The sequence below is a fragment of the Rhodotorula paludigena genome (genome assembly GCF_050403205.1).
Source record: "Rhodotorula paludigena JCM10292 DNA, Rt_paludigena_JCM10292v1_ctg19, whole genome shotgun sequence".
NCBI lineage: Eukaryota > Fungi > Basidiomycota > Microbotryomycetes > Sporidiobolales > Sporidiobolaceae > Rhodotorula > Rhodotorula paludigena.
The window spans coordinates 165719-190125 of NW_027481439.1; the positions used below are offsets into that span (position 1 = coordinate 165719).

General features: G+C 64.4%; 4 protein-coding genes across 4 annotated transcripts; 1 reads left to right on the forward strand and 3 right to left on the reverse strand.

Annotated features, from left to right (window-relative positions):
* Positions 1-147: 147 nt before the first annotated feature.
* Positions 148-6270, reverse strand: JCM10292_004219 (uncharacterized protein; the record flags this gene model as incomplete). The annotated part of the gene is made up of 9 exons (XM_076648879.1): positions 148-410; positions 488-3228; positions 3286-3500; positions 3564-4068; positions 4133-5322; positions 5379-5534; positions 5599-5765; positions 5899-6134; positions 6191-6270. The coding sequence occupies 9 exons, from the start codon at positions 6268-6270 to the stop codon at positions 148-150; spliced, it is 5553 nt and encodes a 1850-aa protein (XP_076505584.1).
* Positions 6271-6645: 375 nt separating this feature from the next.
* On the forward strand, positions 6646-10619 carry JCM10292_004220 (DEAD/DEAH box helicase; the record flags this gene model as incomplete). The annotated part of the gene is made up of 14 exons (XM_076648880.1): positions 6646-7588; positions 7690-7823; positions 7885-8023; positions 8088-8252; positions 8333-8563; positions 8625-8727; positions 8788-9054; positions 9113-9227; positions 9294-9809; positions 9871-9934; positions 9997-10171; positions 10236-10247; positions 10306-10348; positions 10407-10619. 14 exons carry the CDS (start codon positions 6646-6648, stop codon positions 10617-10619), a joined length of 3120 nt encoding a protein of 1039 aa, XP_076505585.1.
* A 324-nt stretch (positions 10620-10943) lies between these two features.
* Positions 10944-18259, reverse strand: ACC1 (acetyl-CoA carboxylase ACC1; the record flags this gene model as incomplete). The annotated part of the gene is made up of 9 exons (XM_076648881.1): positions 10944-11882; positions 11947-13545; positions 13607-15568; positions 15634-16988; positions 17050-17447; positions 17511-17757; positions 17871-17972; positions 18038-18132; positions 18255-18259. The coding sequence occupies 9 exons, from the start codon at positions 18257-18259 to the stop codon at positions 10944-10946; spliced, it is 6702 nt and encodes a 2233-aa protein (XP_076505586.1).
* A 1928-nt stretch (positions 18260-20187) lies between these two features.
* JCM10292_004222 (alpha/beta fold hydrolase) lies at positions 20188-21435 on the reverse strand (the record flags this gene model as incomplete). Its single annotated transcript, XM_076648882.1, has 4 exons — positions 20188-20342; positions 20419-20700; positions 20769-21068; positions 21327-21435. 4 exons carry the CDS (start codon positions 21433-21435, stop codon positions 20188-20190), a joined length of 846 nt encoding a protein of 281 aa, XP_076505587.1.
* Positions 21436-24407: the final 2972 nt, after the last annotated feature.

Here is a 24407-nt window from a genome sequence, read left to right on the forward strand (position 1 = left end):
CACGCGCATCTCTCCCGCCAAGTTGAGGGAACAGACTGTAGCAATTGCGAGGGCATGGAAGACAATGCTGATTTTGCTGGGTACATACAGGAGAGAGGACGACTGCAGGGACGCAGAAAGGGGTGGTCGACGGGAGCTTCGCGCCTTTCAAGCGAAGATGGCGCGGAAAGCGGCGTTGAAGTCGGTGTGGAGGACGTCGATAACGCGGTAGAGGGCCCAGTCGGAATCCGTGATGCCCTGCGGGCGGCGGAGCTCCTCCTTGCGAGACTCCTCGCCGTCGGCATCGCGGCGGTCCTCCTTGACCTCCCGAGCGTCCTCGAGCACACCGTCGTCCTCGACGTTCTCGCCCTTGCGGTCGTACAGCGCCTTGAAGGTCGTGTGGATAGCGGCGAGGGCGCGGTCAAAGTCCTCTGCAACGCGCGAATGGTCAGGGTCTGCGCTCTCCCACGAAGTCGAAAGCAATAAGGGGCCGCATAAAGGGACGTACGAAGGGCAAACCAAACGTTTTGCCTGCTAAGACTGCTCTCGCGGACGAGGGTCTCGAGGGAACCGTGCCTCAGGAAGTCGACAACGAAGGCGTCGAGGTCGTGCTCCTGCGAGTCGAACGGCGGCGACGCGAGCTCCGGCACAGCGTGCTGCTGGATGACGACACCGGCGCGAGCAGTGTGCGCAAGCTCGTGGATCGACGAGAAGTCGTCGGCGTGGCCGGATGAAGCGGCGAATGGCGAACGGCTCTCGTACGCGAGCTCGCTCTGGCGGAGCTTGCTCGCGAAGGCACCGTCAGCGGCCTCAGCCGCAACAGCCTTGCGGCTCGAGAGCGGGAGGACGTCCTCGGCACCGAGCTTGTCCGGGTTCTGCTGCGCAAACTCCTTGGCGTAGGTCGAGAAGACGCTGAGCGCCGCCTTGTGGTGCTCGTCGAGGGCGGCGCGGATCGCCGGCGGCAGCGGCGGCAGCACAATTAGCGACGACGAGTTGCGCGTCGTGCGGAGCGTCTCGGGCGACTGCTTGCGGCGGTGGACGCGACCGAAGAGCCACGCGAGCGTGACGAGCATTTGGCGCAGCGTCGTGTCCGGGTCCTTGTCGTAGTTGCTCGCGAGCTTGTGGAGCTCGCCCGAGCGGAAGAGGGCGGCGAGCGCAAAGTTGCTCGGCTCCTCGGGGTAGAGCGCCGACGTGACGCCGTAGAGCGTCTTCGGCGTGCCGTCCTCGTCGAGAAGACCCGAGCGGCGCAGGTACTCGATCGCAAAGCGCGCAAAGTGGCGGGTCTGGTCACGGTTGCCGGTCACCGACGAGTGGCTGACGGCGAGCTGCGGCAAGTCGAGCAGCGTCTCGACGCTCATCTTGGGGAGGTCCGGGGTCTCGTCGTTCTCCTCACTCTTGCGCTTCTTCTTGCCATCGTCCTCGGGGCGCGAGCCGTAGATGAGGTTGTTGAGACGGAGGAGGAGCGTCGTGGTGAGCGGGAAGGTGCCGCCGAGCTTCGGAAGCTTCGAGAGGAGGAGGCGCTGGATGCGGTCGAGGCGGACACCGACGAAGAGGACGTTGCCGACCAAGTCGAAACCACGGCGACCGGCGCGTCCAGCGCACTGGCGGAAGTTAAGCGGGTTGAGGTCGAGCGAGTCGCCGGCAAAGACGGCCGTGCGAGCCGGGGCGTTGATGCCGAGCGCGAGCGTCTGGGTCGAGATGACGACGCGCAGAACACCGCGGCGGTACAAGTTCTCGACGAGAACACGGTACCTGCGGGGCATACCCGAGTGGTGCACCCCAATACCGCGGCGAAGGGCGTTGACGATCCACGGGTCCATGTCGAGGAAGAGGAGGTCGTCGACGTCCTTCTTGAACTCAATGTGACTGATGCCCTTGCCGACGAACGAGAACTCCTCAGACGGTGCCTCGGGGTCGAAGGTCGAGACCTCCTCGACGACGCCCATACGCGCCGCCTCCTCCTCCTGCTTGCGGTTGACCGTCGACGACTCCGCGGCCTTGGCCTTCTTCGCGGCAGCCTTCTCGGCAGCCTTGGCACGGGCGAGGCGGTCGCGGAACGTCGCCGAACTCATGCGCCACTTGGACTCGGCGCGCTCGAGGTCGCGCGAGATGCGCTTGGCGAGCGACTCGCAGTGGTCGCGCGAGAAGTTGAACAGAATGGCGGGGAGCTGGTTCTGCGCGTTCAGGTCGGCAAGGAGCGGCGTGAAGAGCGAGTTGAAGTCGTCCTCGCTCGCGTTCTCGATGAGCTTCTCCGAAATGCCGAGAGCGTCGCGCAGCGGGCGCTCGAGGAACTGGACCGTGCGCGAGAAGCGCGACTGCGGGTTGGCGTAGTCGGGCTCGTTGCGCCACTCGAGCAGAATCTTCTTGAGCTGCTTCTCGTACTCGATGACATGCTTGATGGCGATGGTCGGCGTCGGCGCGAAGAACTTGCGCGGCTTGAGCGACGGGTCGAGCTCTTTGTCGACGGTCGACATGGCGCGCCAGAGGGCAAGGCAGTCACGCGGCTCGAGCGCGAGATCTTCCGGAAGCTCGGGGTCGCCGAGACCGAGCGAGGCGATCGGGTGCACCGGCGAGAAGATGTTGGGCTGCGAGCGGTACTCGTCGAGCGGACCGACCTCCTTCACAGGGAACTCCTTGAGGCGCGGCGCGTACGCGAACTTGCGCAGCGCGTTGAAGCGGTGCGTGTGGATGACGAGGGCGTACTCGCGGCCGCAACGCTCCTCGACCGACTTGAGCCAGTTGGAGAAGCGCTGGGGGTCTCCAACCGTGGCCGAGAGACCGATGATGGGCGCCGGGTTCATGAGGAGCACCTGCTCCCACATACCGCTGCCCTCCTCGGCGACGGCGTGGATCTCGTCGACAATCACGCGACGGATGCGGGGCGTCCAAACGCGCGCGAGGGCCGGGTTGAGGAGCATCTCGGAGAAGACCTGCGGCACCGTGACGAGGATCTGGCAGTTCTGCGGGTTGTTGACGCGGTAGTCGCCCGTGTGGACAGCCCAGAGAGCCTGGCCGGGCACGTCCTTCGAGAAACGCGCGAAGCACTCGGCGGCGACCTGGTTGACGAGGGCCTTCGACGGCGCAACGTAGACGACGACACCCTCGTCCGACTCGCGGAGGACGCGCTCCATCGCGGCGAACGAGATGAACGTCTTGCCGGACGAGGTGGGCGCAACGATGAGCATCGACTTGTCGTCGTCGATGTTGTCGAGAACCTCACGCTGCCACGCGTCGGGCTCGAAGTCGACACTGCCGAGTCACGCGTCAGGTCGAGCCGAGATAACGAGAAGCGGGTCTGTCACGCACCGAGGGTCGGGCTTCGAGTCGAGCTCACGGGCCATGTACTCGCCCATGGTGCGCAACTGCCACTCGAGCGGGTTCTCATCAATCTCCATCCACTCGTACATGGCCTCGCCCTCGTCCTTGTCGATGAGCGAGCAGTAGTGGAAGGTGAGCTTGGCGCGCTCGTCCTTCTCGCCCTTGGACGCCTTGGACGACGCCGAAGCGGTCGCGTCCTTCTTCTGCAAGTCACGTCGATGTCTTGTCAGATTTGCCCGGATACTGTCCAAGGGTGTGCAACGTACCTGGGCCTGTGCAGCCTTGCTGCCGGGCTTGGCCGAGCCCTTCTTCTTCTTGCCATCATCGTCGTCCTTCTTGTCCTTCTTGCTCTTCTTGTCCTCCTTGTCAGCCTTGTCACCAAAGACGATGCCCTCGGGAATGAGGCACTCGAGGCCGAGGACGGCGAGCGTGTTCGAGATGGCGCGGCCCTGCTTCTCGGTGATGATCGAGCCCGTCTCTTCCTCCTGCGCGCGCATCTGCTTCTGCAGCAGCGGGCTCGCAGTGCGGGCGAGGAAGACGCGGTACCGGTCGGCGACGTCGTCGGCCTCGCGGCGCTCGTCGGCAATCCACTTGCGGAGCTCGAGGTCCATGCGCTTGACGATCATCTCGGTGCCGAGCCACGGGTCCTGCGCACGCTTGTTCTTGAGGTACGACTGGATCTGCGAGATCTGGCCGGGGATGGGGAGGTCCTTGAGGTCGTCGAGGCGCTCGACCCACCACTTGTAGTTCTCGCGGCCTTCCTCCTGCACCCTGCAAGAGCACATGCCTGAGTCAGACAAGAGTCCTCGAAAGGGAAAAGAGAGTGAGAACGCACTTCTTGGCGGCGTTCTCCGCGATGAGCTTCTCGCGGGACGAGAGCACCTTGGGCTTGTCGCGCTTGCTGCCACGACCGCCGGTCGTGCTGCCACCGTCGCGGCCGACCTCGCTGCCCGTGGGCGTCGACGCGCCGCTGCCGCCGAGCGGGCTGCCCGTGCGGCTCGCAGGCGTGCTCTTGGCAAGAAGCGCCTGCTTCTCCTTGAGCGCGCTCGCCGAGCGCTTGCCGACCGAGGGGATGACCTGCTGCTTGAGCGCGCCGCCGAGCGCGCCCGTGAGCGACGCGGCCGATTTTTGCATCTGCGCCATGAAGCGCTGCTCCTTGCGGTCGCGCTTCTTCTTCTCGCGGTAGTCGAGCACGGGCGGCGGCGGGCCGCCGAGGTGCGTCGGGAGCGCCGGGCGCGGGTTGGACCATCCGCGCGAGTCGCTGAAGACCGACTCGTTCGCGAGCTGGTTCGGCAGCGAGGCGATCGTCGACTCGGGCGAGACGGACACCTTGACCGACGAGAGGTGCTCGGTAAAGATCGACTGCGTGTACGGCAGGACCGTCGGCTCAGTCTGGTCGGCAGGAGGGGCCGGCAGTTCGGTCGACTGCGCCGGGAGCGACGAACGCAGGGCACCAAAGTCGGGCTTGGCCGGGGACGAGGGGACCGATGACCAAAGCGACTCGACACGCGACGCCGCCTCGGGCCCGAGGAACTCGCCGAGCTTCTCAGGCGCGAGGTCGCCGTTGTCGAGAACTTCGGCGAGGAGGAGGAAGAAGATGCGGCCATCGAGGTCGAGCTCGGCAAGCGGGTTCTGCGCATCCGACTCGGGCAGCGCCTCGACCGCAGCCGTCAAGCTCGCGTAGAACTTGGCGAGGAACGGCTCGAGCACAGCCATGAGCTCCTTCGAGGGGGCGGGAATGCGCTGGGCGCGCGAGCGGAGCGGAATGGTCGGGAGTAGGGCGATGTGCGAGAGGTACAGGTAAAGCAGCGTCGAGTCCTGCGGCGAAGAGGCATCCGCAAGGAAGGCGGCAGCCGTCGAGCGAAGGATGTCGTCGACGCTCGACGATGCGGGAGCGGACGAGACGGCCGGAAGGGCCGGGAGCGCCTTGTCGAGCGTCTCGCGGGCGGCACCGACGGCAGCCGTGATGTTGGCGGGAAGCGCCTCAACAGTGCCGCGCACGATATCGTAGAAGTAGGCGTTGATCTGCGGAAAGAGAGTGAGGGGACTGCAGACCGAAAGGGCGAGAGGCTGAAATTCACCTTGGTGTCGGTCAGCTCCGCAGCCTGCAACAGGACATACGGGAGCGACTGGTGAACCGTGTCGTAGAGCGCCTGGCGCTGAAGAAGGATGCGCTCGGACTGGAGCACGTTGTCCTTGGTCTTGAGACCACCATCGTGGCCAAGGACATACATGGGCTGTTGGGAGTGGAAAGGTCAGCTACAGTCTTCGCCGTGTCTCCTTGTGCCTGCGTCAACGCACCCGCTTGTGCTGGTACCAGGCCTTCCAGGCATCGTCCTCGAGGGACTGGAAGCGGTGCACGCGGGTCTGGGGGACGTTGGCGCGGCGGATGAGAATCGTGCGGGCGAGGCGGCGAGCCGACGTGATGTAGGCGGGCTCTCCCGTGCGGATTGTCCCGTGCGCCTGACCTGTAGGAGCCATTCAATGTCAGCGAGACTGTGTTTTGCGGCCCAGGAGCCGAGTTCCGGCTCCTGCGACTTTAGGTCGTGTGGCCGAGCGGGCCACAGAACAGCGAATTGCCGGCGAAGCGGATCGACTAACTCTCGAAGAAGACAATCTCGAACGTCGTGTCCATCTTGAGGAGGTCGTCGATGGTCTTCTCGACGAGCCAGGTAGCGTGGAGCAGCTGAAGACTCGGGTCACCCTCCTGCGCGAACGCGAGGCGGTCGTTGTCGAGTACGAACTGCAGCAGCGCATCTCCGTCTAGGACGAAAAGCTCCTGGCCCGAATAGATTAATACGTCCATCCATCGAGGATACTGCGAAATGAACCAAGTCCTGAAGAAGGAGGTCAAACGGTGGCCGAGAACGCGAACGAGAGGCTGTGGGCGTACGAATCGAGTTGGTTGAGGGCCTGGTGGGCCGTGAGGGCCGCCCGAGCGTCGCCAGCGGCGACTACGGTCGAGTCTGCCATGGCGTGGACGGCAGAGCCACGAGGGTCACCGTCGACGAGCGCGAATCCGCAAAGTCAGAACTCGACCCCGCCGCGCTCTCTTCAGAGTATGGTGCTGCCAGGCGACAGAGTGGAATGCAACATCAGGAGACTCCTCAGGCGAGCGAGAGAAATGCCCGGGGCGAGTGAGCATTTTTCGACTTCATCACGACCAAGCTGCCCTCAACGCTTGATGACTGAGCAGGTCTTCTGAGGGACTCGTAGAAGCCTCACTACGCCATCACTGGCGGCCAAAGAGCTTCACAAGAATTCTGCGAGACTTTGCAGCCTCCCCACCTCCGCTGGTTCCGTTCGCCGAGTCGCTCCTTCCAACGCTGTCGACGCGCGCTGCCAGAGATGCAGCGCGTGGATGCATGGCGATCTGCGACGCACATCGACCTCACGCTCTCATCCGACGAAGAACCGCTGCCCGCTCGCAAGGCTGCCCCTCGTCCTGCGGTTGAACGAGCCTCGGCAGGCCCATCAAAGGCTCGGCGGCCGCCCAGGATCGTCGACTCGGAGGAAGACGAAGAGGAAGGGGAGCCGCCGGCTCGCTCCCAGCAGCAGGCGCGGGCACTCGAGCGGATGGCACGGCCAGCGCCGGGCGAGGACGACAGCGACGACGAGCTTCCACCGCCTCCTGGGGGTTTGCGACCAGCTGCAGGAGGCCAGCAAAGCCGTGCAGCCCTGGGCCAGCCCCGGCAAGCAGCACTTGCGGCTGCGGGAGAAGTCCTCGCCGACACTTCTCGCGATTCGTTCATCGACGACAACGACATCTCAACGGCATCAGGCGTGGACTCGCAGTCTGTGGGTGATGCAGAGACTCAGGACGACGTCGACTCGAGCTTTCGCGCAACGCCCGACCCGCCCGCGCGTGACAGCCTGCGCAATCCCTCACCGCGCCGCCGTCCACCACCTCCGCCGCCTGCGCCCGCTCCCGCTCCTGCAGCGCAGCGGCTGAGCGAGGCTGAGCAACTCAAGCGCTACGGCTTCGTGCTCCATTCGGCTGCCGCTCCTCCGCGCGCCAACGCACCCTTCCGCAACCTGAGCAACGCCAGCTCGTCTGGCGGCTCATCGTCGTCGACGTCGACCCTCTTCAACACGTCGGCCGCGACCCGGCCGGCGGGCTCCAAGCCTTTCGCGAGCGACCTCCGCTCGTTCGGCTTTGGTCCCAAGCCCGCTACGGCATCGTCATCGAGCGCGGGAAGCCTGTCGGTCAAGGAGCGCGCGCTCCTGCAGATGAAGGAGGACCAGAAGCGTATCGGCGTGCCGATCAGTGTCCCGCGCAATGAGCCTTCTAGTTCGGGCTCGCGTAGTCCTGCAGGCGTGGCACGCGGCAAGTCTGCCTCTATCTGAATGGAGCTTCGCACCCGTCTGACCCGGCGAAGGTTCTTCCCACAGACGACGAGCGCGCACTGGCTGCCGCTATGAAAGGTCTCAACGTCGAGGATGGCGGCTCGAAGGAGGACCAAGAAGCTGCGCTGAAGGAGCTCGTCTCGTCGACCATCGACATGAGCAATGTCGACACATCATGGGTCAGCCTTACGTACTCGCTGCTTCCGCGCACGTTGCTGAACGACGTGGAGTAATCCGCAGGGTCCGCCGCCCGGCCTCAAGTGCACTCTACTTCCGCATCAGGTCCAGGGCGTGCACTGGCTGCGCGACCGCGAGAAGGGCAAGAAGCGCGGCGGCCTCCTCTGCGATGACATGGGTCTCGGCAAGACGGTGCAAATGAGTGCGTCTGAAGGTCTCGCGATTGCTTGCAGACCCACGGGCCATCGCTGATCACGAACTCACAGTCGCCCTCATGCTCGCCAACCCGTCTGACCGCATCGCCTGCAAGGCCAAGACGACGCTCATTGTCTGTCCGGTTGCGCTCATGGCACAGTGGAAGTCTGAGATCGCAACCAAGTCAGACGGGCGACTACGCGTCCTCATCCACCACGGGTCGAGCAGGTCACTCGGTGCGTGCCCCCCTTGTTCTCCGCTTCAGGCCACATGCGAGGCGCACTCCTTACGCTTCACGTACGTCTGTATTGCACAGAGGGTCGCAAGCTCGCCAAGTACGACGTCGTTATCACGTCGTATCAGATCTGCGCGAGCGAATGGGTCGACCCCAAACCCAGCAAGAAGGGCAAGGGCAAGGGCAAGAAGGGCGGCAATCCCGCCGACAGTGACAACGATGGTGACGACGATGAGTTAACGCGTCTCGGCAAGCGCGGCGTAAGGGCAGAGATGGGCGCGCTATTTGACCTCGACCACGGTTTCTACCGCAGTGGGTCAAACTTTCCTCGCTTCTCCTCATTCACACCGCTTACGCCACGTGACTCACGCAGTCATCTTGGACGAGGCGCACCAGATCAAGGGCCGTTCGACCAAGATGCACAAGGCTTGCTGCGCGCTCGAGTCGCACTACCGCTGGTGCTTGACGGGCACGCCGTGCGTATCGCTCACTCGACCGCTTACTGAGTGTGGCTCTGACTTGTCTGCATGCTACAGCATCCAGAATGAAGCGCTCGACCTCTTCTCGCTATTCGAGTTTCTCGGACGCCGCATCGTCAATCCGCTGCACGAGATCAGCGAGTTCAAGGCCAAGATCGATGGGCCGCTCAAAAATAAGCGCACGAAGATCGCTCTTGCGCGTCTCAACATTGTTCTCACGGCCATCATGCTTCGCCGCACCAAGGCCACCATGGTCGAAGGCAAGCCGCTCCTCCAGCTGCCGGCGAGGGAGATCATCGAAATGAAGGGGCCGTTCCTTGACCCGTACGTACCCACATTGCTTGTCGAGCGCGAAGACGCTAACGAAATCCTGTTTGCGCAGGCGTGAGGCCGACTTTTACGGCAAGATTGAGGAGAAGATGCAGGAAGCGATGCAAAAGCACATGGACGCCGGAGACATCATGAACAACTACACGAAGGTGCTCGTCAAGCTACTCGTGCGTTGACTCTCTCCGCTGGCTCACGTCACGCCGAGCTCACGTGCCTTGTTCTCCCGCCCGCAGCGCATGCGACAAGCCTGCAATCACCCTTCGCTGGTCACGAAAGACTCGGTCGACGACGTCGAAGCGCTCAACCCGACACCCGAGACCGTCTCAGGCTCGAATCCCGCTTCGCGCGGCGTGTCGCGCTCAAACTCGACCGCCCAGGGCGGCGACGAACTATCGTCTATGCTCGGGGCCCTCGCTCTCGACACGGCTGGCGATGACGATGAGGCCGCCTCTTGCGCGCTCTGCAGCAAGCCGCTCGACGCCAGCGGCGAGACACACTGCGCGGCTTGTTCAGCCGATTTGCGCAGGTTTGGTTCGCTCGCGACCTCGACTAAGGTCCGCCGCACGCTCGAGCTGCTCGACAACATCAAGCGCGAAAGCGAAGAGGCTGAGCGGCGCGCCAGAGCCAAGGGGAAGGCGCGGGATATGGACGAGTCCGAGTCGGATGTGAGCGACGAAGACGGGCTCTCGGCGCGAGCGATCGCCGAGGACGACGAGATCTTCCCGAAGAAGACGATAATCTTCTCGCAGGTGCGCAGCAGACTCCTTCTCGCTTTGCCAGTCCCGAGCTCACGCCTTGGCTTGACGGCAGTTCACCTCGATGTTCGACATCCTCGAACCGTTCCTCCGCAAGGCAAGCTACCGCTACGTCCGCTGTGCGTTCTGCGCCTTTCAAGTCTCCCTTATGGGCCCACGTTTGACATTGCGCTGTGTGCAGTCGACGGAAAGCTCAATCCGCGGCAGCGCGACGAAGCGCTCGAGGCGATCCGCAACGACAAGCGCTGCACCGTCATTCTCGTCTCGATCAAGTGCGGCGCCGTCGGGCTCAACCTCACGTGCTGTAGCCGTGTGATTCTCCTCGACCTGTGGTGGAACCCGGCCATCGAGCAGCAGTGCGTCTGCCTTTTTCCGAGCTACTGCCTTAAGCTCCCCTGCTGATCCTTCTATTGTTTCCAGAGCATTCGACCGGTTCGTGATGTCGCCGTCGGAGACAGGCAGTACAGCTGACTTCCTTGCTCCCCTGCAGCGCGCATCGTTTTGGCCAGAGGGACAACGTCAAGATCTACAAGGTGCCTGCACTGACCCTTTCTCCTCTCTGCGCCAGTCGTGCTGACCTTTCACATGCAGCTCACCATCGACAACACCGTCGAGGACCGTATCCTGACGCTGCAGCAGCAGAAGGCCGAGCTCGCCGCCGCCGCGCTCGAAGGCTCCGGCAACATCGGCAAAGCGAGCAAGCTCTCTGTCAAGGACATCCTGTACCTGTTCCGCGGCGATGCCGACCGTGTCAGGCGCGATGCCTCGGCTGCTGCTGCCGACCTGGACCAGTTCGACGAATGAGTCTCATCATCGATGGACGGCGCTCCTTCTCTTCGTCTTTCCGTTCTGTCCACTTATTCTGTTGTTACGGCCTTGTCATCGTTTCTCCGCAATAGACATGCTACCGACCGTACAGACCAGCTAGCTGGCTCTCGCTGACAACTCGCTCGCGAACGCGGTCGCTGGAGGAGACTGTGCAAACAAACACCGCGTTGCGCCGAGAGGGAAACCGGGGGTATGTACGTATCGAGGGAGACGCAGAGGGCAGAGGAGAGAGCGAGGTGGAAAGAGCGAGGGGCACAGACCGCTGAAAGACCGCGAGAGAGACGAGAGGTGAGAGGAGATCTATGCAAGAAGGGCAGACAGGCTCGCGATCTGCTGAGCGTCGAGCTTGTCGCCGAGAGCAGCCGTGAGACCCTGGAGGAAGGCCGGGCCATCCTCCTTGGCGAGCGAGGCGATTTGCGAAGCGATGGCGGTCGCACGCGCGTTGCGAACGGCAACCGTGATGTCGGCACCGGCCTTCTCGAGCGCGGTCGCGACCGCGGCGTCGTTGGTCAGGTCGACGTCGGCGGGGACGATCTGCGCGACGTAGGCAACCTTCTCCTCGCGCGTGAGCGCCGGGTTGGCAGCGCCGATGCGCGAGATGGCCGACTCCTCGGCGAGACGGCGACGGAGGCGGTTGTAGAAGTAGCGGCGAGAGTCGGCCCACTGCAGCGCCGAGCGGGCGCAGCCCTTGCTGACGGTGCGAGCCGCCCGGTCGTGTGCATCGGCGAACTGGAGCGCGACCTGCTGGTACATCGGCAGGAGTTGCTTCTCGCGCGCGGCAAGATCGGCCTTCGCAGCCGCGGCGTCGGACGGCGAGAGACTCGTGTCGGTGCTCTTGGCCTTGAGCTCGCGGTACGTCGGGTCGAGGCGGTCCATGAGTGCGAGGAGCTTGTCCTTACGGAGCTTGATCTCGACGATGCCCTCGGGCTCGAGGACACCGGCACGCGACTCCTCGTCGACGTACATCTCCATCATGCCGTTGGCGTTGATGGACGGGTCCAAGACGACCCACGCGCCACCACGGAGCTCACCGTTCGGCACGATGTAGACGAAGACGGGCTGCTTGTACGCCGAGAGGCCGTCGACGATGAGCGAGCCGCGCTTGAGCACCTCGTCGAACATGTCCTGCTGACCGCCCGAGAAGCCACGCCAGTTGGCGAAGATGATGAGCGGGAGGCCCTCGCGGTTGAGGTCGGCGATGGCCTGGCCGGTCTTGAAGGCGCTGTTCGGGTACCAGACCTGTTACGCCAAAGAAGCGGGTCAGTCTCGTAGTACTTCAGAGCGCAAGAGGCGAGCGACGCACCTGACCAGCCTCCATGATCTTCTGCTCGTTCGAGAGCGGGTTGGCCGGGTCGGCGGGGACGATGCGCTCGACGGTGCGCGTCTCGACGGCGATGGCGCCGACGGGGATACCGCCAAGGCGCGCGCGACCGACGACGACGGTCTGCGCCCAGCCCGAGAGCGTCTCCTGGAACGAACCCTTGTCGAAGAAGCCCGAGAGCCAGCGGCCGTCGGTCTCGTCGACCTTGCCGCCGAGGAACCAGCGCGGGTCGTACGGGCCCTTGATCGGCGTGTAGTCGATCGCACGGTCCCAGTGGTCGATCGACGGGAGAACGGGGAGCGCCGCACCGCGCGCCTCGGGGACGAACGAGAGCCACTGCATGATGCTGAGGACACCCTCGAGGTCGTTGGCGGCCGTCAAGTGCGAGACACCGTTCTTGTACATGATCTGCGTGCCACCGAGCTGGAGGTTGGACGAGTAGACCTCGCGACCGAGGACCTTGTTGAGAGCGCCCGCGCCCGTAAGGATGATCGGCTGGCCCTCGACCTGGACGGCACGCTGGCCGAGGCGGACGAGGTAGGCGCCGATACCGACGGAGCGCGCCGTGACGAGCGTGATCGTGAAGATGTCGTCGTACGCGCGCGACGTCTCACCGGCGATGAGACCCGAGCCCTTGAGCGACTCGACACCAAGGCCCTCCTGGAGACCGATGATGTCGGTGATCTGGTAGCGGACCTCGCCGCCCTCCTCGATCTTCTTGGTGACGACGCTCTTCTCGCCCTTGTTCTTGAGCTCGCCGAGCTTCTCGGGCGTGAGGTAGAGGTACTTGAAGCCCTTCTCCGGGCGCGAGGCGTCGGTCCACGCGACGTCGAAGAGGTCGACGAGCTCCTCGGCGATGCCGAGGCGGGCACCCGAGTTCGCCGAGAGGTAGATGCGCGGGAGACCCAGCTTGCGCGCAACCTCGGTGACGGCGAAGAAGTAGCGGTCCTCCTCCGGGCCGAACGAACCGATGCGGTGCGTGATGTCGTTGGCGATGACAACGACGCGGCGGCCGGCGGGGTACTCGGGCGTGCAGATCGTGAAGATCCAGCCGACCATGCCGATGTTGTTGGTGCCAGGCGGGCGGGCGACCTCCTGAGGGACGCCGAACTCGTCGAGGACGAGCTCCTTGGCGACGAGCGGCTCGGCCGGCGCCGTCTTGCCCGCGACCTTCCACTGCTTGCGGACAGCCTGGCGGAAGAGGTCGGGGAAGTCGTACGCGTAGGTCGTGCCGACGACGTGCGCCTTGTAGCGCTTCGGCTGGAGCCACTCTTTGGTCGGGTACGGGAAGTTGACCGGCTGCAGGTGGAACGCGCCCTGCGGGCCGATCGACTTGAGGATGACCTGGCCCTTGTCGGTCGTGACCTCGCGGTACGCCTCGTACTTGACGACGAAGCCGGAGACGTTCTCGATGATGGCGCGGATCGGCTGGATGTTGCCCTGCGCGTCCTCGATGACGATGCGGATCTCGGCGCCCGTGACGCGGAGACGCCAGAAGCGCTTGCCGTGGCGGTCGATGAAGCCGGCGAGCGCGGTCTGGACCTCCTCGAAGTCGAGACGGAGACTGTAGAGGAAGTTGAGCTGCGATGCGGGAGGAGGTCAGTCGAGGCTTAGAACGAGCGTGAAAGGACGGGCGGCGAACCGAGATGTGATTGCCGTCGGCGGCGCGGCGCTGAGCGCTGACGACCTCGAGCGAGTCAAGGACGTCGGTGATGAGGCGGTCCGATTCGGAGACGAGGTAGTCGGCCGTCTTCATGTTGCCGCGGAGGCGACCCGGGCGGACGAGCGCGCGGACGAAGAAGCGGCAGTCGGACGAGTTGCCCTTGGCTGTCGCGTAGTAGATGTGGATCTGACGGTTCTCAACGGGGCACGGCTCGAGGTGGAAGTTCGAGAGGCGACCGAGCTCGAGCTGGAACGCAAGTGCGGGCTCGATGTCGCGGATGGTCTCGAGCTCCTTCCAGGTGCCGTCCTGCTTGCGGAGGGTGAAGTACGACGGGTACTGGCCCTCGCGGCAGATGAGGAGCGTGAGGCGGCGCATGCCGCGGCGGTCGAGCTGCGCGCTGAGCGCGTTGACGTGCTCGGAGAACTCGGCGCGGAGGGCGTCCTCGTCGATCTGGGCCTTCTCCGGGACGGTGAGGGCGACGTTGAGGACGTTCCACTGCTCCTGGCTGTTGGACGAGGCGGGCTTCTGCTCGAGCTGCTTGCCCGAGTCGGGGAAGCGCTGCAGGACGGTCGAGACCTCCTCACGGAAGCGCGCGAGCGTTTGGACCGAGAACATGGCGCCGTAGCGGATGGGCTCGGTCTGCGCCTGGTTGAGGAGGAACGTGAGGTCCGAGTACGACGCCGCGCGCTGCGACGTGAGGCCCGTCGACGGCGTGGGCGGCTCCGACTCGGACGCGGCCTTGCGCATGCGGAACGCCCACGCAACCGTCGCCGGCTCGTCGTCGGTGGGCGACGCCTCGACATGCTCGAGGCTGAGGAGGTTGTACGAGCGGTACGCGCGGCGGACGTAGGTGTCGAGCGCAGCAAGCGCGACCCACTGGTCCTGGTGCTGGAAGAAGCCCGGAAGGACGTCGAAGACGGTGAAGCGGCTGTCGATGACATCCTTGAGGACCTCGCCGCGCGGCGTGCGGTCCGAGCCGACTTCGCCGTAGACGGTCGGGGTGACCGAGGCCTTGAGGATCTGCTCAAGCTGGCCGAGACGCTCGTCGAGCGACGGGAGCTGGGTGTGAATGAGCACCTCGCGGGCCTTGAGCGCGACCTTGGTCGTCGCCTTCGAGTCGAGCTCGGCGAGGTCCTTGAGGACGGGGCTCACGACCGTCTCGACGAGGGGCATCGTGTCCGACTCCTTGACAATGTCGAGGAGCGCGAGCGCGAGCGTGTTCTTCGACGCGGCCTTGTAGTGCGAGAGGACGATCCTGACGACCGAGTCGAGCGAGTCGCGGTAGGTCTCGCGGAGCTCGAGGACGACGTCGCCGTCGCGCGCCGAGAAGGGCTTCTCCGTCTCGACATAGGCGGCGAGGAGGCCGGCGAGCGTAGCCCACTCGTGGTGCTTGAGGCCGGCGCGGTACCGGTAGACGATGTCGTCGAACGCGAGGAGGAAGGCGCGGACCGTCTGCGCCTCGGCGGGGCGGAGCTCAGCGAGGCACGAGTCGATGAGCTTGCGCAGGCGCGGCGACGGGAACTCGGCGCCGCTCGAGTGCGCGGCATCGATCGTCTGGCGAAGCGAGGCCTCGAGCGAGGCGGGAATGCGACCCGAGAGCGTCGAGAGAACGGCGTTGGCCTCGCCGTAGGGGAGGTCGGGGTTCTGGAGAACCTGCACGAGCTCCTTGATGCTCGCCTGCATGATCGACTGGTTGTCGTACCCGGCGAGGATGTTGCTGAGGACATCCTTGAGGTAGGCGAAGCGCTGGTGCGGCTTGGTGCCGATGATGCTGGGGAGGCCGAGGGGCGGGAGCTGGCCGTCGAACGGCTTCGCGTGGTTGACGCGGCTCGGGTCGTCAAGCGAGAGGATACCGAGGATGTCGCCAGCCTCGAGCGTCGCTCCGGGCTGCTTGATGAACTGTGCAATACCGTCCTCGGCCGCGACGAGGGGCATGATCATCTGCGCGGCGAAACTCGAGTCAGACTGTGCTTTTCGCGAAAGAGACAGATAGAATGTGAACGCACCTTCATGACCTCGATCTCGGCGTACGCCTCGCCCTTGCTGATGTGCTCGCCGCTCTCGACAAAGTAGCGCACGAGCTTACCGGGCGACGGCGAGCGGAGCTGGGTAGGGTCGTTCTCCTGCTCGACGAGGACCGTGCGCGAGTCGATCGAGAGGCGCAGCGCGCCGACCTCCTCCTTGGCGTAGCACGTGTACGAGCGGCCGTCGAGGAGGACGAGGAGGCCGCCGTCGGCGAGCGGGCGGATGCCGACCGCGACCGACGAGCCGTTGACGTAGATCGACCAGCTCGTCGGCGACGAGCGCGAGGCCGTCGCGCGGTACTTGACGTCCTCGAGGACGAACTCGAGCGGGACGACGGTCGCGAGGAGCTCCTTGGGCGGCGTCTGGCCCTTGTCGAGGATGCGCTTGTACTCGGCGATGTTGTGCTCGGACGCGAGGTGCGCCTTGGTCGCGGCACCGCAGATGATGGCGAGCGTCGTGTCGGGGCGCTCGGCCGTCAGGCGCGCCGAGATGAGGCTGTCGAGCCACGCCGTCGTGATCGTGTTCTCCTCGAACGCCTCGGTCTCGAGGAGCTTGATGAGGTACTCGACCGTCGTGCGGAAGTCACCGCGAATCGAGAGCTCCTTGAGTGCGACGACCATGTTCTTGCGCGACTCGGAACGGTCCGAGCCGTACGCGAAGATGTGACCGAATTGCGAGTCGGCAAACTCGTGGAGACCACCGGCGGAACCGACCGAGAAGTAACCCCAGACGTTGGTGCTCGAACGGAAGTTGAGCTCCTGGAGGGTACCCATCGAGGGCTTGAAGCCAGCGTCCGGGTTCTCGGCCGTGATGCGGACGGCGACGACGTGACCCTTGGGCGCGGGCTTGCGCTGCGTCTTGGCCGACTCGGGGTTCTCGAAGTCGAAGTCGATGAGCGAGCGGCCGTGAGGCGACTTGCCGTAGAGCGTGCGGATGTCGCGGATGCGGTGGAGCGGGATACCCATGGCAATCTGGAGCTGCGCGGCGGGGAGGTTGACGCCCGAGACCATCTCGGTGGTCGGGTGCTCGACCTGGAGACGCGGGTTGAGCTCGAGGAAGGCGAACTTGTCGTCGGCGGCCGAGTAAAGGAACTCAGTCGTGCCCGCCGAGACGTAGCCGACGAGCTTGGCGAGGCGAACAGCGGACTTCTCCATCTGCTCGAACGTGTCGGGCCCGGCAATGGTGACGGGCGCCTCCTCGATGATCTTCTGGTGGCGACGCTGGACCGAGCAGTCACGGCCGAAGAGCGAAATGGCGTTGCCGTACTGGTCGGCAACAACCTGGACCTCGAGGTGACGGGCCGCACCAGCGAGCTTCATGATGAAGACGGGGGAGCCTGCGCATAAGATCGTGTCAGTTGCTGACTTCTTGAAGCCTGGGGACGAGCAGAAACGCACCGGGAACCTCGGTGAGGACAGCCTGGAAGCTCTGCTTGAAGTCGGCCTCCTTCTCGACCTTGCGGATACCCTTTCCGCCTCCGCCCTCGGACGCCTTGATCATGACGGGGTAGCCAATCTTGGTCGCGCGCTCGAGACCCTCGTCGGCGTTGTGCACGCACGCCTTCTGGTACACGTCGTCGGCGACCGTCACGTACCCGTCGGCAGACTGGGTCACCTCGTCGACGCCCGTGCCGGACCAGTCCATGCACGGGACCTGGGCGTGCTGTGCGACGATAGTCGACGAGATCTTGTCGCCGAGCGAGCGCATGGCCGAGCCGGGCGGGCCGATAAAGACAATCTTCTGCTTGGACGCGGCGAGCGATTCGGGCAGGCGCGGGTTCTCCGAAGCGTGGCCCCTGTGCACATGTGACCATCAGTACATCGTTGCGGGCGCGAGTCGGGAGAAATAAGCAACGCACCATCCGGCCCAGACGGCGTGCACGCCGGCGCGCTCAGCAACGTCGACAATGACGTCGACGTTGGCGTAGTTGTTGTTGTTGGTGCCGCCGGGGACCTCGACGTACTGGTCGGCCATGCGGATGTAGTCGGCGTTGACGCGCAAGTCCTCGGGCGTGGCCATGACGACGAACTCGATGGCGCGCTCCGACCCGAACGTCTCGTACGCCCACTTGCGCACCGAACGGATCTCCTTAACGGCAGCGATACCTGTTTATGGTGCAAGAGTCAGTACCAGCGCTCGGAAGTGAAAAAGGAGGCCCCTGAAGACGAGGAAGTAGGTGGTGGGGAAAGGAGAAGGGGAGGGGGCGAAGTGGGCGTACCGTTGTTGGCGATGAGGACCTTGGTGATGACGGTGTGACCACCGCGGCTCCTGACAAAGTCGGCGACGCGCGAAGGCGGTGCGCTGGCGAGGTCATTGCCGCCTGCGGAGCCGAACGAGAGGAGGGGGTCAGCTGGGTCGGTGAGAGTGAGAGCGAAGCGGACGCACCAACAAAGTGCTGGACCTTGGAGTGGTCCCACTCGTAGGCATCCTCGCTGCCTACGACCTCGGCATGGCCGTTGGTCGCCGCCTGGTTGGTGAACCTGCGCGGTTGAGCGGATGCGGTGGGGATGCGAGAGGAGCGCGAGGGGGCCGCGGGGGAGCGAGCGTGGTGTCAGTCCAGCGTTGTGGTGCTTGCAGGAGCTCGGAAGAGCTGCGAACGCACGGCATGAGGGAGGGGGAAGCGAGGTTGAGGTTCTGGGGAAGTCGCCTCGAGCGGGTGGGAGAGGGGGAGGGAGGGAGAAGGGGGGAGCGGCGTGGAGGGTGTGCGTTGGGGTGCGAGCAGACGCAGGCGCGGGGGGCTGCTCCGACCCGGCGGAAGCGAGCGCAGCAGAGGCGAGGAGGAGAGAGCAGAAGGAGCAAGTCGCGCCGACGACGAAGTTGGGGCGGACAGCCTGCACGCCCTCACCGCCCCAGCAGCACCTTCCGCGCGCCCAATGCCTGGCTAGACCCGTGCATTACACTCTCACTGACCACTCAGAGACGACCACGGCCCGAAAGACGACGGCTCGGCACTCCGAACCGCCCCTCGTCGCTGATTTCGTGTCGATCACCCAAGGACGCCCCTCGTCGACACACTCCGGCAGCGAAATGGCGCCTTCCAGCGTCTCCCTCGAGTTGTTGTCGAGGTTGTCATCCCCAAGCCAGAACCGTCCATGGAGGGTCTGTGCACGTCGTCCAACGCACTGCACGCTGCGCCACGTCTCGACGCAGCCTGGCTCTTACACGTTGTGCAGCCTTCGGTCCTCGCCTGCTCGTGTCTGCTGCGAGAGAAACTCTTCCGACGCTCTTCGAGCCTGCGATGGGGTGCTGCCTGGTGCTCAGTCGGCTGCCACCTATTGGGGATCTCGTCTTGCTGCTCGACTCTTGCACTTTCTGCGCACAAGCTTCTTCGCTGCTCTCGAAGAGATGCTCAGCTCCGGGGATTCAGGTTCGCCGCGCGCAGGTGCCGCGATGCAAGAGCAGCGGCGCCTGGGGATCGCAAGGAAGGTTACGTGCCGTGACTGTCGCTGCGGTCCGCCGTGCGCAAGAAGAGCCCACGTCGGTGGACGTCAGCCACAGTGCCACGCTGCAGCAGAACCAACGCGCCACAGAATATTGTCCTGCTGGCGGAACGTCCTGTTCTTGCCACAGCGTCAATTGCGCTCGAGCGACTGCCAGCTTCAGGACGTTCTCCTTCCTGGACTCAGTTGTAGCTTTCTCGTGCGATTACTGTGAGGTGAGCTGGACTTCGCCGTCTGACGCTCGTCACGCGAGCGCCGGGGCCCTCGCGAACAACGAAGCGCCTTTCCTTCATTCCCTCCGCTCCCTTTCTCCGAATCACGGCCGTTTCCCTCACCACTGGGGCATGTGGATGTTGGAGAGTCCATCCTGGCGTTTGCGGCTCATGCAGATGTCGCCGCCGGCAAAGAGTTTCGCTTACTGCGCAAGTCGGCGTGCGGGACTTTGGGATCGGATTGCCTTCGGGTTCGTCTTTGTGCATGGCCAATCTCCGTGACCAGCACGCCAGCGCAGACTTATTCCGCATGGTCTACCTCTTCCTGACTCTCGAGACCATGTTGCCGCGAGGGTGCAAACCTTGAGAAGGTCCTCGTCGTCACGCTTTGGCGACATCATCTCGTTGTCAAATGAAGCTGTCTCGAGTCGCTGGACGATGATATCTTGTGACTTGCGCTGTCACGAACTGATAAAGGGGCTGGCTGCCTGATACGCGAGGGCCGAAGTCGCAAGTCCGGTTCGTTGACCTGCACGTCCATTTGCATCACCAATACCTGGCCTGAGATTTGCTGCCTAGCTATATTCGGACATGACTCGACAACGAGCACACAGAGACAACTAGAGCGGGAGCTGCTCTTCATCCTCGACATTCACCGGGCACTCTCATGTTCGCACCACGACACTTGCGTGGCGTCTATCCATTTCAGTGTCTGCATTTTGTTGCCGTCGACTATGTTGCCTTTAAACAGACTGCGATCGTCCGGGACTCCCTTCACATCGCTCAGCACACTCGACGACGGTCCGCCCGCTTTACCTACCACTTGCCCACCCTCAACTCAGCAGCACGCTCCCGCGCCCCGTCCATCCGTGCCAGAGCACGTTCAGAGGAAAAAGCCCTCGAGGATCTCGCGCAGCCGGAACGGGTCCTCGACGGCGTGCCAGTGCCCGACCCCGTCCATCTGGACCTTCTCGGCGCGCGGGATGTGCGCGCACAGGTGGTCCGACGTCGCCGCGTTCGAGAGGTAGTCGTGCTCGCCTGCAAGAGGGAGCGCGTCAGCCTTCAGAAAGACAGATCCGACGCTCATGAGTGCGCAACAGAGAGGATAGCGCACCGGCAATGACGAGCGTCTCGGCCTTGATGGCGCCGTAGTCCGGGTCCGACGCGCCCGCAAGCGCGCGGCACGCTGCCGCGTACCCCTCAGGCTTGGTCCCGAGCACGAGCGTGCGCACCATGGCGCCCGAGAGGGGCGAGTCCCGCCTGGAGCGGTCCGAGAGCGCAGAGGCGACGACTTGCTGCACGACGGCCGAGACGCCGTGCTCCATGACGGTGTGGGCGCGCTTGAGCATGTTGGACTGGACTTCGGGCGTGAGGGCGCGCATCGCGCCGAGGAGGACTGGAGGCGAGCGGTGAGCGGATGTCAGTGGGGTTGGGAAAATGCAGCATCTGACCGGCGGGACGCACCGAGCTTGTTGACCTTCTCGGGATACCGTGCGGCGAACGTGCTTGCGACGAGCCCGCTCATCGAGTGCCCGACGACGCCGGCCACCTTGGAGCACCCGGCCCACTCGATGACAGCGTTCAAATCCTCAGCGAGATCTTCGATCGAGAGCATGCCTGCCTCATCTGCGGCGTCGAGCGAAGAGACGGGAGACAGGCCGTGGCCGTCAAAGTCGTAGCGGATCAGGCGGAAGTGCTGCTTGAGGCGAGAGGACGACAGTGGTGCTTCGTAGAACGACGTTGACGAGCCGAGACCGTGCATGACTGGGTGGTCAATCGGACATGGCAGCGGAGTAGGATAGGACGAGGTGGAGGCCCGCAAGTACGAGTGTGCGCGAACGTCGAGTGAGAATCGCGAGTTGGGAAGGTGGAAAGTGCGGCGCGAGAATACAGGGGAAGGAAGGCAGTGCGCGAAGTTCCGCCAGAAGTGCGGCAAGGATAGAGGTGTAGGCCGTAGAGAGCGAGTTCGTCAGCTCGATAGATGCGCGAGAAAAAGGCAGGAGACGGGTCGGTCGGACGAACAGATGAGGGCAGGCGCATCTTTGCCGGCGTCGTCACACACGTCGATGAAAAGGTGCTTGCCCGACGACACCTTGAAGACCCTGCAGTCGTTCTCGGGCGGGATCGGCATGGCACGGGGCAGCAACAAGCAGCGAGAAGGGAGAAAGTGAGCGGGTCGGCGAAGTGCAGAGAGGTGGGGAAGGGCAGCGAGCTCGAGGCGGCGCGATGCGAGCTGTAGACTGTAAAGAAGCGGTCAGCTGAGCTTCCTCGGACCTCCACAGAGTCTGACTCGCCTGAAGAAGCTGCAACGCGATGGGTGCAGGCGAAGCGACCGTCACCGGAAGCGAAGAAGCGCGATCAGACTAAGGAAATTCGCGTGAGGGCTCGACAATTCCAGCGAGACTGTAGTAGACCTCTTGCGGCTACTCTCAGTCTGTCCCCGACCGTTGCGAGCGGGCGAGGAACGACTTGGCGAGATTCGCGTCGACCGCGGGCTGCACCTCGCCCGCACCCGGCAACAGCGAACGATGGCGACGCAGGGCAGCTCGTGAGTCTTGCAGACTGTCCAGCAGCCTCCCACACGGACTGCAGCACTCACCGCCCGATCCCTCAGGAGCAAGACGTCGCTGCTGGTGCGAGTGCGGTACCAGAACCCGCTCCCGCCCGTGAGTACCGCCGATCAGCCTGTCCAGGACCCGAGCAACCGCGTGCACACCGCTGACCGCTCGCTCGACGCGCGCAGCCGCCGTTCCCGCCGCGCCTGCTCCACATCCCAACGACGCCGCAGCGCTACGCTTCATACGACTTCCTCACCCCGCTGCAGGGCGAGCGCCAGCTCCCAGTCATCCTTGACAGCGAGCTCGGGCTCCCACTCGAGTACGGCAGGCCGGGAGAGGGAGGGCATGCAGACGGAGAGTACTGGATGGGCAACCGCTCGAGTGCGTCGCACCGCTCCCTGCCGCTCTGGTCCTGCGCGATCACCGTGGACTGACTCGCAAGACCGTGTCTTGCGCAGCGATCGCACCCCTCAAGGATGTCCCGGCTTTGGCTTCCGCTGTCGACGAGGACGACAAGTTCCTCATGGAAGACGCCGTCTCGCGCCCCGCGCCTGGCGCCGCAGCAGCAGGGACCGACACACCCGGACGCGCGAATGTCACCGACGTGAGCAAGAAGGTCGACGTGAGCTGGTTGCGCAAGACCGAGTACCTCAGTAGCGAGGCAGGAGGGAGCAGGCAGGCGCTTGGACAGCTCAACGGGTGCGTCTCTCACACTGGTCACAGCATCCTGTACTGCTTCAGTCGAGCTGACCTTCGTTCGAGCGAATGCAGCACGCCGAAGCGCGAACAGGCCGCCCTCAACCCGCTCGACCGCGACGGCCGCGCCGCCGCCATCTCGGCAACGTTCGATGCAGCGCACACGCCGCTATCCGAGCTGCGGCACCCGACCAAGAAGCACCTCACGGCGGTCGAGTCGTTCGACTTGCTGCCCGACGCCGACCTTTGGGCGAACGAGTTCGACCTCGTGCGCTTCGGCGAGGACCCGTCGAGCCAGGGAATGGTGCGTGCAGATGTTTAGCTCGAGAAGCTGGACGTTGAATCTTCGTCGCTCGCAGAACGACCTTCCGCGTCTCGGTCCGGATCCTCGACTCCCACGCGCACTCCTGCGCGACCTCTCGGCCGAGTTTCCCGAAGGCGAGGGCCGCGTCGCGTACTACCTGCCGTCGGACGATGCGAACGCTGTGGCGTATACGCAGAAGCGGTACGATGGGGAGGAGACGGTCGAGGGAGAGGTGCGTTGCCGTCTCATACCGCCACGCAGCTTCTCGCGGTGTCCTGCTCAGAGTCACGAACTGACCCAGAGCATGACAATTGCACGGCAGACATTCGATTTCCGCTGGGTGCGCGACTACGAGCTCGCGTCGTCGCGCCCGCTTACGCAAGAGTTCATCGTTGCGTTCGATGCCGGCGCCGATGCGACCGAGGGCGAGCAGCGGGCGCGGCCGCGCACGACGCAGGGGCGGGGCAAGGGCGCGTACTACGCGCCGCTGCAGAGCACGATGCAGCTGCGCAAGAGGCGACCGAGGGTATGTCCCGTTCGTGCTGTCTTAGCGTGGCCACTGCTGGCGTGTGACACTTTGTCTATGATGGCGAGTGACCAGCTGACGCACGTGCGCTTTGATCATGCAGAAGGGCGAAGACCCGCGCGTCTTCCCGGAGCAGACGGAGGAAAAGTTCTGGGACGGCATCAGTCTTACCGTGAGCCGCGACTCCTCCTCGATCTTTGACGCTCTCTGCAGCCGTACTGACTAGCTTGCTGGCACCATACAAAGCTGCACCACCCGCTCGCCATCTTCCCCGAGGAGGAGCAGGAGCGCTACCGCGGCTTCAAGGCCGAGGTCGAGGTCCCGCCCGAGGATCTCGTCGCGGGTGGCGCTGCGCCGGTCGACAATGGCGCTGCGGCGGCGCATGAGGCGGGCCCTGCGCCCGTCGATGCAAACGGCGGGACTGCGCCGGCGGTCGAGGCGCTGGGGAATGCCAACGGGGCGGCATAGTCGTGCTTGGCCGGCCTGCTCCAGCTCAATCAAGGAGATCACCGGGTACCGCTTCGCCCAGTGTATCTACCAGGTGGCTTGGGTGTGAAATGCGATGGCCGGTCTCTCGAAACGACCAGAGGAAAGGGCCGCCGCCTGCCGCGCTGTACGACTGGCGCGCCCGACACTCGCTGTAGGGAGCGTCGAGCACAGAGAGGCTGCTTCCCTTGTCCGGCGCTGTGTACGTTGCGGTGAAGTCGTCGTCTGCACCGCCTCGTCGCCTCCTCCCACTCTCCGCTTCGCCCGTCGTAGCGTTTGCAAGCTCTCCACGCCCACAAGACTCTCATTCCTCGAGATACCTCGTTTCAGAGCCACCCAGCCCGCTCAAAGTGCGTCATTGCGTTCGCTCGCTCAACTTCGGCCGCGGGTGTTTGCCCCGAGCGTAACGTAGAGCGCAGGGGGTGGAGACGTTGTTCAACACTGACCTTGTTCACCTCACAGTGCCGGCTCGACCCGCCCTTTCCGCCTACGCTCACCCGCAGGCCGTCGTCGCGCGCAACGCTCTCCCCGCC